General features: G+C 41.4%; 1 protein-coding gene across 4 annotated transcripts in view; it reads right to left on the bottom strand.

Moving 5' to 3' along the window:
* The window catches only part of L3MBTL4 (L3MBTL histone methyl-lysine binding protein 4), a 448796-nt gene that overhangs the window by 288180 nt on the left and 145918 nt on the right, over positions 1-14698 (bottom strand). For all 4 annotated transcript variants that reach the window (XM_049620399.1, XM_049620400.1, XM_049620401.1 and 1 more), the window contains exon 5: positions 10775-10866. In XM_049620399.1, the coding sequence (XP_049476356.1) occupies positions 10775-10866 (92 nt within the window). The remainder of the gene's footprint in view (positions 1-10774; positions 10867-14698) is intronic.

Below are 14698 nucleotides of genomic sequence, written 5' to 3' on the forward strand. Positions count from 1 at the left end.
GCACACACTTTAAGTATTTGACAGAGCACCTGGACAGAGACTATAATCTGATTCTAAGCACATGAGAATTCATTGTATAATTAGGTATTTCATTTTTGTTTATACAACTACCAAAAAAGCCATGCATGGTCATCAATGTGGCTAATGATTAATATTTAAAGTATTATCTAAAAAGGATCTATATTAAAACTACAATAGGGTTCTCAGTGATTAGCAAGTAATTTGGAAGCACATTCAAAGCACAAAAACTTGACATTTGACTGAACTGTTTTGGTTGAAAAAGTCCTACTTGTCTGAAATTGTTCTACAGGGGGTTATAACAAATACGAATTTTCATGGCAGCATTTTTCTGCACCTGCAAAGCTAAACACAAATCCAGACTTTATAAAAAACAAAACACAGACACAGGTTTTTCAGATTCTATTTAATGTACTGGCATATTTAAAAAATAGATTTTTAAAAATATAATTCAGGTCTGGGTACAGAAGTTAAATTTAGAGAGAGTGTGTAAGCTATTCTTTCACTTGGACTTCATAAGGAAAGTTGAGAGAGAACAACAGTGTGTTCAAATAAAGCTGTCATGTCTAGGGCCATTAGGAGGTTAAATTGGGAAGGTGTCTTTGTTCCCCAAATACCCCCAGCTCTTTCCAAAAGAACCCCCCACAGCACATCATCCTACAGATGGCTGAAATTTCCTTATCAGGACACAAAGTATTTCTTTCCAAAATCGTAACAGATTACTACAGATTTTAGAGATGTAGAGGGACAGGGTATAATACAAAAATGTGTTAAGGAGTGTCCAAGAAAAAGATGTTGCTAAAGGAAGCAGGGGGAGAAAAAGTAGAAACACCAAATCCACATGATGATTTTGCCTTGCTTTAGGAGACAAAGGAGAGCAAATGAGGAAATATATCTGTTTTCCTCATAAAGATGGAAGGAGCAGCATCACAACAAGAGTAGAAGATGTGGCATAGCAGTATCTACCAACACTAAGATTTCAGATGAAGCTCCAATGATGGGTGGTTTTCAGACTTGACACTCACCCTGAAGCACAGAAGATCAGGGAACTGAGATGGAACACCTCAGTTGATAGGCCATGCTTGATGGGGGCAGCCAAGAGCATTACTGTGGTCAAAGAGAGGCAAGTCCCAGTGAGGATGAAGTCTCGAGAGACTTGGTCCTGGCTGGTGTTCTGAATAAATACTGTCAAGAAGGGCAGAGAGAAAGTTCTGGGGAGAGCAAAGGACTAGAATCTGAGAAGTATAATTTTAAGAATTCTTACATTTGGACGCCTGGGTGGCTCAGTCAATTATGCCTCCAACTCTTGATTTTGCCTCAGGCCATGATCTTGTGGTCTATGAGATCAAGCCCCACATCAGGCTCTTTGTTGACATTGCAGAGGCTGCTTGAGATTCTCTCTCTCCCTCTCTCACTGCCCTTCCCCCACTTTCTCTCTCAAATAAATAGACATTTAGAAAATGAATTCTTGCATTTAATAAAGTGAACTATATATCAGTCACTATATTGTGCTAAACACTTTATATACATTTTATGTAATTCCTCAAAGTCCCTAAGAAGTATCTTCCACTTTCAGTTAAAAAACTAAGAGTCAGGGGCGCCTGGGTGGCTCAGTCGGTTGAGCGTCCAACTTCAGCTCAGGTCACGATCTCGCGGTCCGTGAGTTCGAGCCCCGCGTCGGGCTCTGGGCTGATGGCTCAGAGCCTGGAGCTTGCTTCCGATTCTGTGTCTCCCTCTCTCTCTGCCCCTCCCCCGTTCATGCTCTGTCTCTCTCTCTCTCAAAAATAAATAAACGTTAAAAACAAAAACAAAAACAAAAACTAAGAGTCAGAGAAACACATCAGAGTCCTTCTTCTATTGAGGGGAGAAAAATTTAAAGGCCTTATTGAGGAAGCACATGTCCAAGCACCAAGCCAATTAAAGATGCTCAAAAGTGCACCTCTCCCAGAGAATCACAAAGCGGAGGGAATTTTTAAAAAAGAAAGAAACCCATCAGTCTTCACAGAGATTACAGTTCTACCCAGACACAAAACACACTTGTGTGCAATCACACAGAACAACATAAAAAGCCATCAGACATGCTATGTACACAAATGACAACCAGAACCACAATTTACAACAATCATTCCAGCAAAACAAATCTGTTACAGTTGCTATCAAAATGAAGTGGAGGGCTTACTCCCAAATGAAGGCAGTAATGGTAGGGGCCGAGAGAAGGAACTGAAGGGGCAAAACATGAGCAGACTAGATTGCCAGACATACTCAAGCAGAGAGAGGAGGAATGGCAGCTGGCCACAGGGCAACGAGAGTAGAGGGCCCTTCCCAGGGATGAGGAGCCCATGAAGCAGACTCGCACAGGTAGACTGAGAAGAGGAATCGGTCTTCATGTACTGAGTGTAAGCCTGCTGAGGGCCACGCTGGGGAAGAGGCCAGAAGACCAAGAGAAAGGTCTGGGAGGTTATGGCCTCCATGAGGTCTAGGCAGAACTTGAGTTACGGGGATGGATGAGATGCCCCGGGAGCCATGCAGAATGGGGCCCTAGATGGAAGCCCAGGAGAAGAGGAGGACTTTCAGAAGCACCTGGTGAGGAGTGGCTGGGAACAAGCAAAAGCAGCAGCTGACCACGGACAGAGTCCTGGAGCAGAGGGGGTGTAAGTCAAGGATGTAAGTCAAGGTGTAAGTCAAGTCAAGGATGAAATCATCTGCGGGCACAGTTTTGGCAGTGGTTGAAGTAAGGCCAGGATGCAGTGCTTGGAGGGTGGGTAAAGTTTAGAAAATGAAGAAAAGAGAAAATTCAGGTGAACATTTCAAGAAGCTAGACCAGACTAAGGAGATGAGCTATTGAGAGGAGGGCAGGACCAAGGGACAGCATGCTTTCCTAAAGATGGGACAGACAGGCATACTTATGTTCTAGATATAAACATTCAGAAGGGAAGGCAACTTACAAGCAGGACATGAGATGACTGATGGGTAGTGGATGAATTCTCTCTGGAAAAGCAGAAACTGGAAAGCTCCAGAGCATAGGTAAAGGGACGAGGAGCAGGAAGATTTCTTCCAATCCAACTCGGGAAAGATGTATGAATACGTGTGAGTGACAGTTTGTGGCAGGAAGTGGAGGAAGGACATAGCACATCCATCAAGGGACTGACTCCTTCTGCTGGGAGGGAGGGAGGGAGGGAGGGCAGGTGCCTGAGAGAAGAGTTTTCCTAGGAAACAGGTGGCACTCAGACTGATGACCCAGAGAGATGCCCAGGCACTGCCCTCTCAGCAGACTGTAGGTCTGCAGTGCCACCAATCTGCAAGGCTTTGTGGTTCTTCTCCAGCAGTGCCTGGTGGCTTAGTTAGGTGCAGAAGTTAGGCACACATGATTCATCCAGAGCCGGGGTTTGGGTGGTCACATATGGGGAGAGGATGACAGGGGGACAAGGCAGTTGAAGATCCTGGCAAGAGAGTGGCTGAAATGATGGACACAGGGGGCCTAGCCTGGCCAGGGGCAGGTGTGAAGCAAGAAGGAAGAAAAAGGACAAATTCAACAACCACAAGTGTCAATGAAAGGAAAAACTGGTATTGTGAAAATAAGGGGAAGAAAAGGCTGCACTGGCAGTGGACAGGACCACAAAGTGGGACTTAAAGGTCCACACTGCAGGGGCACCTGAGTGGCTCAGTCAGTTAAGCCTCCAACTCTTGATTTCGCTCAGGACATGATCTCAGGGTTTGTGAGTTCGAGCCTCAAGTTGAGTTCTGTGCTGACAGCTCGGAACCTGCGTGGGATTCTCTGTCTGCCCCTCCCATGTGAGCTCTCTCTCTCTCTCTCCCTCAAAAGTAAATAAATAAACTTATAAAAATAAAGGTCCACACTGCAGAAGGTGTTTGGTTCTGATCTATGCAAGTGTGGTGTGCAGTGGTGGACTGTGCTGGAAAGGAGGGTCAGGCCCCGGGGGGAGGGACTCAAGATACCAGGTGCTCATGTGGGCAAAGGATGTGCAAGGATGAGAACAAGACTGTGGCAGTCTTCCAATGAAGTAGTAAGGGTGGAAACGGTAGGGAGGAGACGGCATAAACCTCAAGGGAGGAAGGCTGGGTACATGACAAAATACTAATGAGCAGGCAGGAGGCAGGAGGAGGCTGGGCCCACTGACCCTGAGGGATGGAGAAGTGGGTCTGGCAGAGGAGAAAGTGCACTCTCAGGAAGCAGAGGTTACGGCCAAGCAGCTGTGCATGCTGGCTGGGGAAAGGAGGGACCCATATGTTGAGCTAAGGATGATGCATCCCTTGTTTTGCCACAGGGCGTGCTGCAGAGATCACAAGAGAATGACAGGAGGGGGCTGGCCATGAGAAGTCACTCTGGCCAGGGCCAGATCAGCCCAGCAGTGGAAAGGGGATGCACCTGTGGGCAGTGGCTTCCAAACACAGCCATGCCCTAATCCCTGAATGTGTGAATACAGTATGTTACAGGACAAAAGGGACTGTGCAGATGTGGTTAAGTGGGGAATCTCAAGATGGAGAGGTTATCCTGGATTATCCAGGTGGGCCCAATGTCATCACAAAGGTCCTTGCAGGAGGGATGCCAAAGGACCAGGGAAGGAGATGTGGCCATGGAAACAGGTTGCAGTGATGTGGGTCCACAAGTTAAGAAATGCAGGTGGCCTCTAGAAGCTACAAAAGGCAAGGAAACAGATTCTCCCCTACAGCCTGCAGAAGGAACATAGCCCTGTTGACCCATTTTAGACTTTTGACTTCCTGAACTTAATAAATTTGTGTTGTTTTAAACCACTAAGTTTATTGTAATTTGTTACAATAGCAGAAAGGAAGAAAGAAAGAAAGAAAGAAAGAAAGAAAGAAAGAAAGAAACAATTCCCTTGCTATATAAAATTCAAACTACAACTATATACTACACTATAAAAAACACATTGAGAAGCCTAGGAGAGTTTTAGTTTTTCCAGGACAACTTTCATCTTGTCCTGAAATACCAATCATATTAAAATATGTAACTGTCTCTGACCTGCAGGGACCTAAAGCACGCATTTAGCCTATTTGCTTGGCTATCCAACACTGGCTGGGAGACAGGAACATCTGCTGGGCATAAAAATCAGAGCTTTCTGGGCCAGTGACTAAGGACAACGGGGAAGTGTGGTTTGTGGGACAAGGGCGGTTTAGCACAAGGGCAGGAGCTGTACTCCTCCGGTCAGACTTGCCCCCAGAGTGCAGGGACAGGTACAGGTGGAGGTCCCACTTGCTCATGGGCAGATTACACTGGGGGTGGCACCTGTCTTCTTGCTAGTCCTACACTGTCCCCGACCTTCACTCCCACCAGCATGAGCTGGGCAGACAGAGGCTGCCAAGTCCACAGATCAGAGTGCAGGGTGGGACAGCTTCAGGAAAGGAAAGGGTTTGGGGGGGCATGGACCTACAAAGGAAGATCAGAGAACAAGAGACACAGAGGCCTCACACTTGGATAAAGACTCTGAATGGTCTATGCGTGGACCAGCCTGGCAGGCACGGAAGAAGCTCTGTGTGGATGTGCCTCTGCAGAGAGGGCTAGACGGTGGGGACTTTGATTCCTGGCTGGCATATTTGAATTTGTGATAGGCAACAGGTCAGGAAGAATGCTTTGGGAAGATACGGCGGATGGTTAGATGACTGGCAGGGAGAGATATGAGAGAAAAGTTTTGGAACCAACTTCAAAACAAAAGAAAAATATTGTAGTGTGAATCAAATCAAGATAGGCGCATTTCACCAGTAATGAAGACAAAATGTTTTTACATTTTCTGACAACAGAAGGTGTTTACATCCTTGTAAACTCCCTACCCCAGATGGTAAAATAAATCATAAATTATAAAGAACTTCACTTTGTCTTATACAAAAATAAATTCAAAATAGACCTATAGACATGCAAAAACTTTGTGTGCAAATGAAATAAGCATATGTTTTTTAAAAAATATACACATTGGCCCCAAAACAGACACTCAAATCAATGGAACAGAATAGAGAACCCAGAAATGGACCCACAAACGTATGGCCAACTTATCTTTGACAAAGGAAAGAATATCCAATGGAATAAAGACAGTCTCTTCAGCAAATGGTGCTGGGGAAACTGGACAGCGACATGCAGAAAAATGAACCTGGACCACTTTCTTACACCATACACAAAAATAAACTCAAAATGGATGAAAGACCTAAATGTAAGATAGGAAGTCATCAAAATCATAGAGGACAAAGCAGGAAAAACCTCTTTGATCTTGGCTGCAGCAACTTCTTACTCAACATGTCTCCGGAGGCAAGTGAAACAAAAGCAAAAATGAACTATTGGGACCTCATCAGAATAAAAAGCTTCTTCACACAGAAGGAAACAATCAGCAAAAGTAAAAGGCAACTGACGGAATGGGAGAAGATAATTGCAAACAAAATATCAGATAAAGGCTTAGTATCCAAAATCAATAAAGAACTTACCAAACTCAACACCCAAAAAACAAGTAATCCAGTGAAGAAATGGGCAAAAGACATGAATAGACACTTCTCCAAAGAAGACATCCAGATGGCCAACTGACATATGAAAAAATGCTCCACATCACTCATCATCAGGGAAATACAAATCAAAACCACAATGAGATACCACCTCACACCTGTCAGAATGGTTAAGAGATGCTGGCGACAAGAGATGCTGGCGAGGATGTGGAGAAAGAGGACCTCTTTTGCACTGCTGGTGGGAATGCAAGCTGGTGCAACCACTCTGGAAAACAGTATGGAGGTTCCTCAACAAGTTAAAAATAGAACTACCCTAGGACCCAGCAATTGCACTACTAGGCATTTATCCAAGGGATAAAGGTGTGCTGTTTCGAAAGGACACATGCACCCTCATGTTTATAGCAGCACTAGCAACAATAGCCAAAGTATGGAAAGTGCCGAAATGTCCATCGATGGATGAATGGATAAAGAAGATGTGGCATATATACAATGGAGTATTACTCAGCAATCAAAAAGAATGAAATCTTGCCATTTGCAACTACATGGATGGAACTAGAGGGTATTATGCTAAATGAACTTAGTCAGAGAAAGACAAATATCATATGACTTCACTCATACAAGGACTTATAGACACAGAACAGATGAACATAAGGGTAGAGAAGCAAAAATAATATAAAAGCAGGGAGGGGAACAAAACAGAAGAGACTCTTAAATATGGAGAACAAACAGGGTTACTGAAGGGGTTGTAGGAGGGGGGATGGGCTAAATGGGCAAGGGGCATTAAGGAATCTACTCCTGAAATCATTGTTGCACTATATGCTAACTAACTTGAATGTAAATTAATAAAAAAAAGTATAAAAGCCTCTGTCCTGCCAAATATATATATATATATGCATATATATGTGTGTGTGTATATATATATATATATATATGTCTGGTTTGCATGACGGAACTGATCACATATGTATGTCTCTGTGTCACTGGTACATCTTTTAAAACTTGAATATTAGGATGGAAATTATATATTAAAAGTAAAGTAATACTTAATATATTTTAATAGTTTTCTATTCAGGATATGCAAACTATTTCATTTTATTTTCAACTATTTCAGTTTTCAAAAGCTGAGAAGTTCCATCTCAGCTGGCTGACCTGAACACCATTATTATAATATTTACACAATAAAAATGGACAGGAACAGTCAAGAGCACAATGCCAATCCAAAACTGAGTTTAATCTGATCATCCTTCTTAGAATACTGGCCCTTTTTATTCTCTACTGAAACTTATTTTCAGTTATAAACCATGTTATTTCATCTTAGAATATAAATGTGCAGAGTAACACTGTATCTTGAGCGCAAAGATCTTCAGTCATCAGGACAAATCAGAGGTAATAACTGGTAAGCTTTCTCCTTGTTCAGGGATGGATGAGATCCCACCTCTGCATGGAACACCCAGGAAACTCACGACTTGTACATTCCACTGACAAGAATATTCTACCTCATATTGTTGTCACATTTTAGGGCATATCTTACATCCCAACTAGGATGGCAAGATTTTAAGCAACCATGTAATAAACTCCTTAGTGTTTCAGTCCAGATCTTACATGGTGCTTTCTACAGAAAGAGCCTCAAAAACATGAGTAGCTTGACTGTTAACTTATGAGTGAAGAGAGAGGCATGTCGACACATCAGACATGCCCACTTTCTCACATGCTAATACTTTACGGTCACTTTCAGAGTCAACAAAAATTAGAGTCCACAAGCTCAAGAAAGTCATATTTTGAGGTCACGTTATTAGCCAAGGAATCCTCAAAGATTATCTCCTACTCACTGCTCATCTTTACTGAGTGGACAGATTCATGGATGCTATTTACACCCTCCAAAGGGAACCCACACCTGTCTTTACACGCCACATGTTCCCTCCCTTAGGACTTGCCAGTACCTCTTTAATCAGATCTCTATAAAGTCAAGGGAGAAAGCTTTATGAACCATAACCTATTATTACACAGTTCCCAATATGGATGTATTTCAGGAACAGAAATCTCACATTTGCCCCCTTAGAGGCTTTTTTAGTTAATGCTAGGTCACGAGGGAAAATCTGGGGGAGAAATTCTCTGTTCTGCAGGGGTTCTTGCACTAAGTGTTGTGTCCTAAAGGAGAAACTGAGCAATAGTGTTACTACACTCACTGGTGGAGCTGATGGAAGAATGCAGGCACTGGCCAGAACCCAGCAGCTCTCTGTCACCAGCTCTGGAAATGAGAGCACACTCCAGCCTAACACCCTAACATGTGCTTCAATCTGCAGCGGAAGGAAGAGAGAATCCTGGTCTGGAGACACACATACACGGGTCTGACCCAGACGCGGCGTCACTTATGGCCAATTTTGCTACATGTAGGTTCTGACTTCAATCACTGACTGTTCTTACATTTTTGTAAGAACTGGATTCTTACATTCTGGATACCTACAGTGATTCTCATCCATGCCCAGCCACTGGGTTACAAGCCTGGCCTGTGTCCTGTGGTTGAACCTTGCATACTGGACTCACAAGCTACATCTTCCCTTTGGGCTCATAGCACCTGATAGAACTTAGCTATTTCCAGAGCTGGCCCGCTCCACCCTCCTGCCCTGCAGTGACCACACAGCAAGGACACAAGTTCGGCCCAGGGACAGAGGAAAAGAACAACTACAGGCTACACTGGATTTCCCCAAAGCAACTCTCTTTAAGAACCTATGCTCAGGGGCGCCTGGGTGGCTCAGTCGGTTAAGCGTCTGACTTTGGCTCAGGTCGTGATCTCACGGTCCATAAGTTCAAGTCCCGCGTTGGGCTCTGTGCTGACAGCTCAGAGCCTGGAGCCTGCTTCGGATTCTGTGTCTCCCACTCTCTCTGCCCCTCCCCTGCTCATGCTCTGTCTCTCTCTGTCTCAAAAATAAATACAACATTAAAAAAAATTTTTAAAAAGAACCTATGCTCAGAGGTGAAAAGAGGTTACCCAGAAGTTGTTCAACATTGATTGATCATGAGCACATCTAGAACAGAAACTGTGAGGAAACATGAAAGAGAAGGAAGAAGAGACCCCCTACGTAGGGACCTTACCTGCTTTTAGTGGAGCAAACACCTTAGGTCTCATCACATGACAGTCTCATCAGGAGTCAGCAGGTACTGGACTCCTGAGCTGGGCCTCTGCTTGGTTCTTACAAGATACTACCACACTGGACCTCTATCCTGCATCCAGAAGCCCGAGGAGGTTCTCAAGCTACAGTGTGCCAGGCCACACCCCCCTGAGGGCCTAATTCAGTAGGTCTCAGGAATACCCATGCATCTGGGTTCTCCAAAGATCCATAAAGGCATCTGATGTGAAGACTGGCTCAAGTACTAAATATTTAGTATTTTGCAAACGTGACCTGCCAGCACTTGGTTTCTCTTTCCTTATTTGCTTCACTTCTTCTTCTCCCCCATTCTATTGCTATAGTCAGGATTAAAACCCCTAGCCCTTTTCCATAATGAAAAGTACTAGATATAACTCAAGGAATGTCATGAAAAGTAAAGCAAATAAAAAGTGTTAGCATCTCGCTGCAGGTTAAAATGCAATGTAATGATGCAAATCTGATGGAATTTTTTCTATAAATTCCCCTGAAATACTGAAAGCACACACCAAGAATAGAAAGGGTAGCAGAAGATTTGGTACCATGGGTAAAGATGATCGCCCGAAGCCACCAGCCTCCATGCCAACAGCTGCTTGGTCAAGCAAGCCCACGCAGGCTACTCTGGGCATTGTCAGAGTCAGGTAGAACATGATTAAGGGGTTTCACCATCTCCTCCAACATGCTGCCTGATCCACCACTTTCATGCACCACATTAAAACGGATTCCTCAAGCCTGATCCTTGGGCGGGCATGTGCTAATACAAAGAAAGACTAGTACCTGCGATTTAGTACGTGCATGTGGCTTCCAATGCCCTTTAGGTGTACAACTGACTGAGTCTTCCAACAACCCAGGGAGGTAGATATGGCAGTTTCCCCCACTTTACAAGTGAGGATCCTGAAGCACAGAGAAACTGAGTGACTTGCCCAAGGTCACAGAGCAGGGAGATGGTAGCACTGACTTTCAAACCCAGGTAGTCCAGCCCCAGAGCACACATTCTGAATCACAAAGGCTTCGATGGGTTTTATGTTATTTTCCAGCAAGACCTACAATCAAGTAAGTGGGTACTCTATCTGGGCAAATGATTTCCTTTTAATTAATTCTCTTAAGTGTCCACTCCTTGCAAAAATGTACAACAATTAGTGGTTCACCTTGGAAAACAGTTCCACGGGTGCCGCTATAGCCTTCTGTTCTGTCAAGTACTGCTCCCAAGACCAAGCTTCCTGTGCAGCCACTGAGGGGACTGGAAAAGAAAACACAGTGACTTTTCTTGAAACAATTAGTGATAGAAGAATAATATTTAATTGAAGATAAACCCAACAAGCAGGCTGATTAGTTAAATAAACAAATAAATAAATAAAACCTGTATCTCTTACTTTCTGTGAGCATTTAGTAAAATCATCTAACAGTCCACCTACAGCTGCTCCTGTTTTTTTTTTTTTATTTTTTTTTTTAACGTTTATTTTATTTTTGAGACAGAGAGAGGCAGAGCATGAACAGGGGAGGGGCAGAGAGAGAGGGAGACACAGAATCTGAAACAGGGTCCAGGCTCCGAGCTGTCAGCACAGAGCCCAATGCAGGGCTCGAACCCACGGACTGTGAGATCGTGACCTGAGCCGAAGTCGGACGCTTAACCGACCGAGACACCCAGGCGCCCCAGCTTTTCCTGTTTTAGAGCAGGCCTGTGAATGTATCTCACCCTCAAGAAAACCACTGATAAGCACTTAAAATGGGTAGCCTATTACTCTTCTCAAAGAAGAGTCAACAGCTACAGGTTTTCTACAGCATGATTTGGTCCATTTTAAGGTGAATGCCCTGAAAATATCTTTATAATCTCCTTTCATTTTCACACCTCTTTGTGGAGTGAAGGTCGATAGGCACTACCTGTTGGAAGGCAAGGTGGAAATATATGCCAAACGCCTTAAAAATTATTTGTATATCTTGAACCAGCAATTCTGCTTCCAGGAATCTGTCTTAATACGATTACAGCAAATATGCCCAAGGGGCAAACACAAGGTTTTTTTATACTAGGACTCCTCATAATAATGAAACATTGGAAACAAACCAAAGGTCCACCAAGAGAGGGCTAATTAAATGCATTGTGCAGACGTGTCATTTTAATAATAAGCTATAATATTATAGAAGATTAATGGCAGAGAAAGACTATGTTAATGATACACTACTAGTGGGGGGAAAATAAACAGCAGTTCAGAAAACGAAATGATCCTTTTTGGTAAAGTATGTAATGGAAATAAGACTAAAATTATGTAAATCAAAATCATAAATGAAGTCATCTTCAGCTGCCAGGATTACAGCTTCTTCCCAATTTATTCTGCACTTCGTTTCTCTGCTTTCCAAATTTTCTAGATCAATAGCTATCCAATGTAATTCAATAAAAATATATTTTTAAATAATAAAAATCTGCTGAAAAGGATTGATAATTGTTTTAAGTTTATATTCTATGTCCCAGTCATTCTCCCTCTAGGATTAACAAGCTAAGGAAGGAGTCATGATAACAGTTGATAGTAAATATACATCACATTATTACAGCAAAAACACAAAATAGTATTAATATGGGAGAAGGGTCAAATAGATTATAATACATATACATATATACATATGCACATGACCTACATATGATTATGAAGTTGTCAAAAACTATATTTTTTAAGTAACAAAATGTCTTTAGAATTCTCTAGTTTAAGTAAAAACCAAAGTCAGGCCATAAGCCATAAAACATATTAATTATATTATCCTAAATTTTAAAATATAAATAATGACATATATTAAGACATTCATTTATTCAACATATTTATAAAGCACCTTCTTTGTGCTAGGCACTATGCATAGATATTTGTACACACACACAAACACACATGCATAGGAAAGCAATTGAAAAGAAACAGCAAAATATTCATAGTGGCTATGTGTGGGCAGTGAGATTAACGTAAATATTTTTCCTTGTTTGTTGCCTTCTACTGTTTTAAAATTCTCTGCAAATATTATTACCATACACATACACACACATGCACACCCGCACGCACAAACACACACTCATATGCACACATCCTGGAAAAGAGTGGCCAAAAATGCTATGTAAGCTTTAACATTTATCTTGCTGTAAAATGTTCCTGAAGAAGGTACAGATGGTAAAAGGTCAGAACTGCATGAGCACAGGTAGTGACAGGTGGTAAGATGCACCTCTAAGTCAAACATTTCAAACCTCTCAAGACAATAAAGCACCCTGATGGAATAACAAACATAAAAATCCGTCAAGTTGCATAGGAAGAATTCATGTAGACTTTTAATCATTTAAAAAATATTTGATGAGCCTTCCTTTATGTAACAAGTGTGCTGTCTGCCAAAACAGAAATATAACCCAGTCCCTGGTCCAGTAGATGAAAAATAAACAATATATACTATTTATCCTTTGATATATACATATATATAATTGACAAAAAGGGAATAATTTAAGCTCAGATTACAAAGAAAATATATCAATTCAGAATTTAAAAACAGACACAGAGTATGTATATACATTAGTATTTACTAGTTCTCAATCACAACACACTAATATGTTCTTGCTAAGAAATACACTTACTAAAGCATGAGAATTTTGAAAAGCATTTTAATCATCAAATAAGGCTAACAGAATCGTCATCAATGGATTTTCTTGCTTTGTTTGAAAATAATGGGACATTACAGTGTGATTTCCATCAAGGAGCTTACAGTCTGTTCAACCATTGTAGCACTTACAAGTTTACTGCCATCTCTACCACAATATGTGATATTTTATTTTTCTAAATAGAGAAAGCAATTTGACAAACCCTGAAGATTCCCTAGTAAGATTATTCAACATCTCTATTTTCACATAAGCACTTTACTACATTACAATTATATGCTTTACAAAAAAAATTACAGCAGTGTTGTCTCTAAAGCAAATATAGATACCTCATTTTCTACAACAGCTGTGTTCTTAAAAAGATTGTGTGTAATTTCTCAATTTAATCATATTTCCCATTGTTATATATCATCATTTCACCGGAAGTAAATCATATCTAAGATCTTCTTGTATGATCACATAAGTCTATAATAACCCTTTTAAATTTTATCAGAAAAAGAAAACATGATATCAAAAATAACAACTTTCAATGAATTAAATATTTCGTAAAGCAAGAGAACTACTCAGCAACGCAGTGCCTGCCAGTGAGATGAAGAAATACCATGTTGGTCTGCTCCTGTGGGCCCACAGGCAGGCCTCGCATCATCACTGACTCTAGGCGACGCACATCAGCTGAAAGAAACAAGTTTGCTTGCTTAGAATTAGCAGGTAAGCTCCTCAAAAGAAAGAATCTCACTGATCCTATCTATCACTGTGTCCCTGGGCTATAACCATGCTTGACCATAAATATTTGCTTAATGAATTAAAGGCTGCTGACATGATGCTTTTGGCTTTAAAAATGAATTCAAAGGTATCTATTGTGACCAACTCATTTCCCAGTTTCCTGGAGAGAAGAAACCAGTTATGAAAGAGCACTGCTGCAGGCACCAAATTTTCTTTATTTTTTATGTAACTTTCTTGAACATACTACAGACACGACATTCATTTTATAGAGTATTAGATATGCACACAGGTTAGTAAATCCTAAATTTTATTTTTCACTATACACAGTGGCTACAGCAAAATGTTCCAATTATTACTCTTCTGCCAAACATTACTAATGTACAATATATATTTGATTGTACATTACCTGTCACTTAATACACACCTATTATATGACAAATGTCAAATTAGGGTGTGTGTGTGCATGTACATGTACATAAGTGTATATGTGCGAATGTATATGTTTAGATTTATTCCTTATAATATTGAATATCAGATCTATAACCTCATTTTATAATTATACGAAACAGGCTTACAGAGGTCACACATCTGGAAAAATCTGAATTTAAACAGAATTTCTAGCCCATACACTCCCATTATATAATATTGCTTCACTTTAGTATACACGGTGAAGACACAGCAGATATGCCTATTAAATTAATAACTTTTGGGGGACTTAAGTGGCTCAGTG

Source organism: Panthera uncia (assembly GCF_023721935.1).
Source record: "Panthera uncia isolate 11264 chromosome D3 unlocalized genomic scaffold, Puncia_PCG_1.0 HiC_scaffold_8, whole genome shotgun sequence".
Lineage (NCBI taxonomy): Eukaryota > Metazoa > Chordata > Mammalia > Carnivora > Felidae > Panthera > Panthera uncia.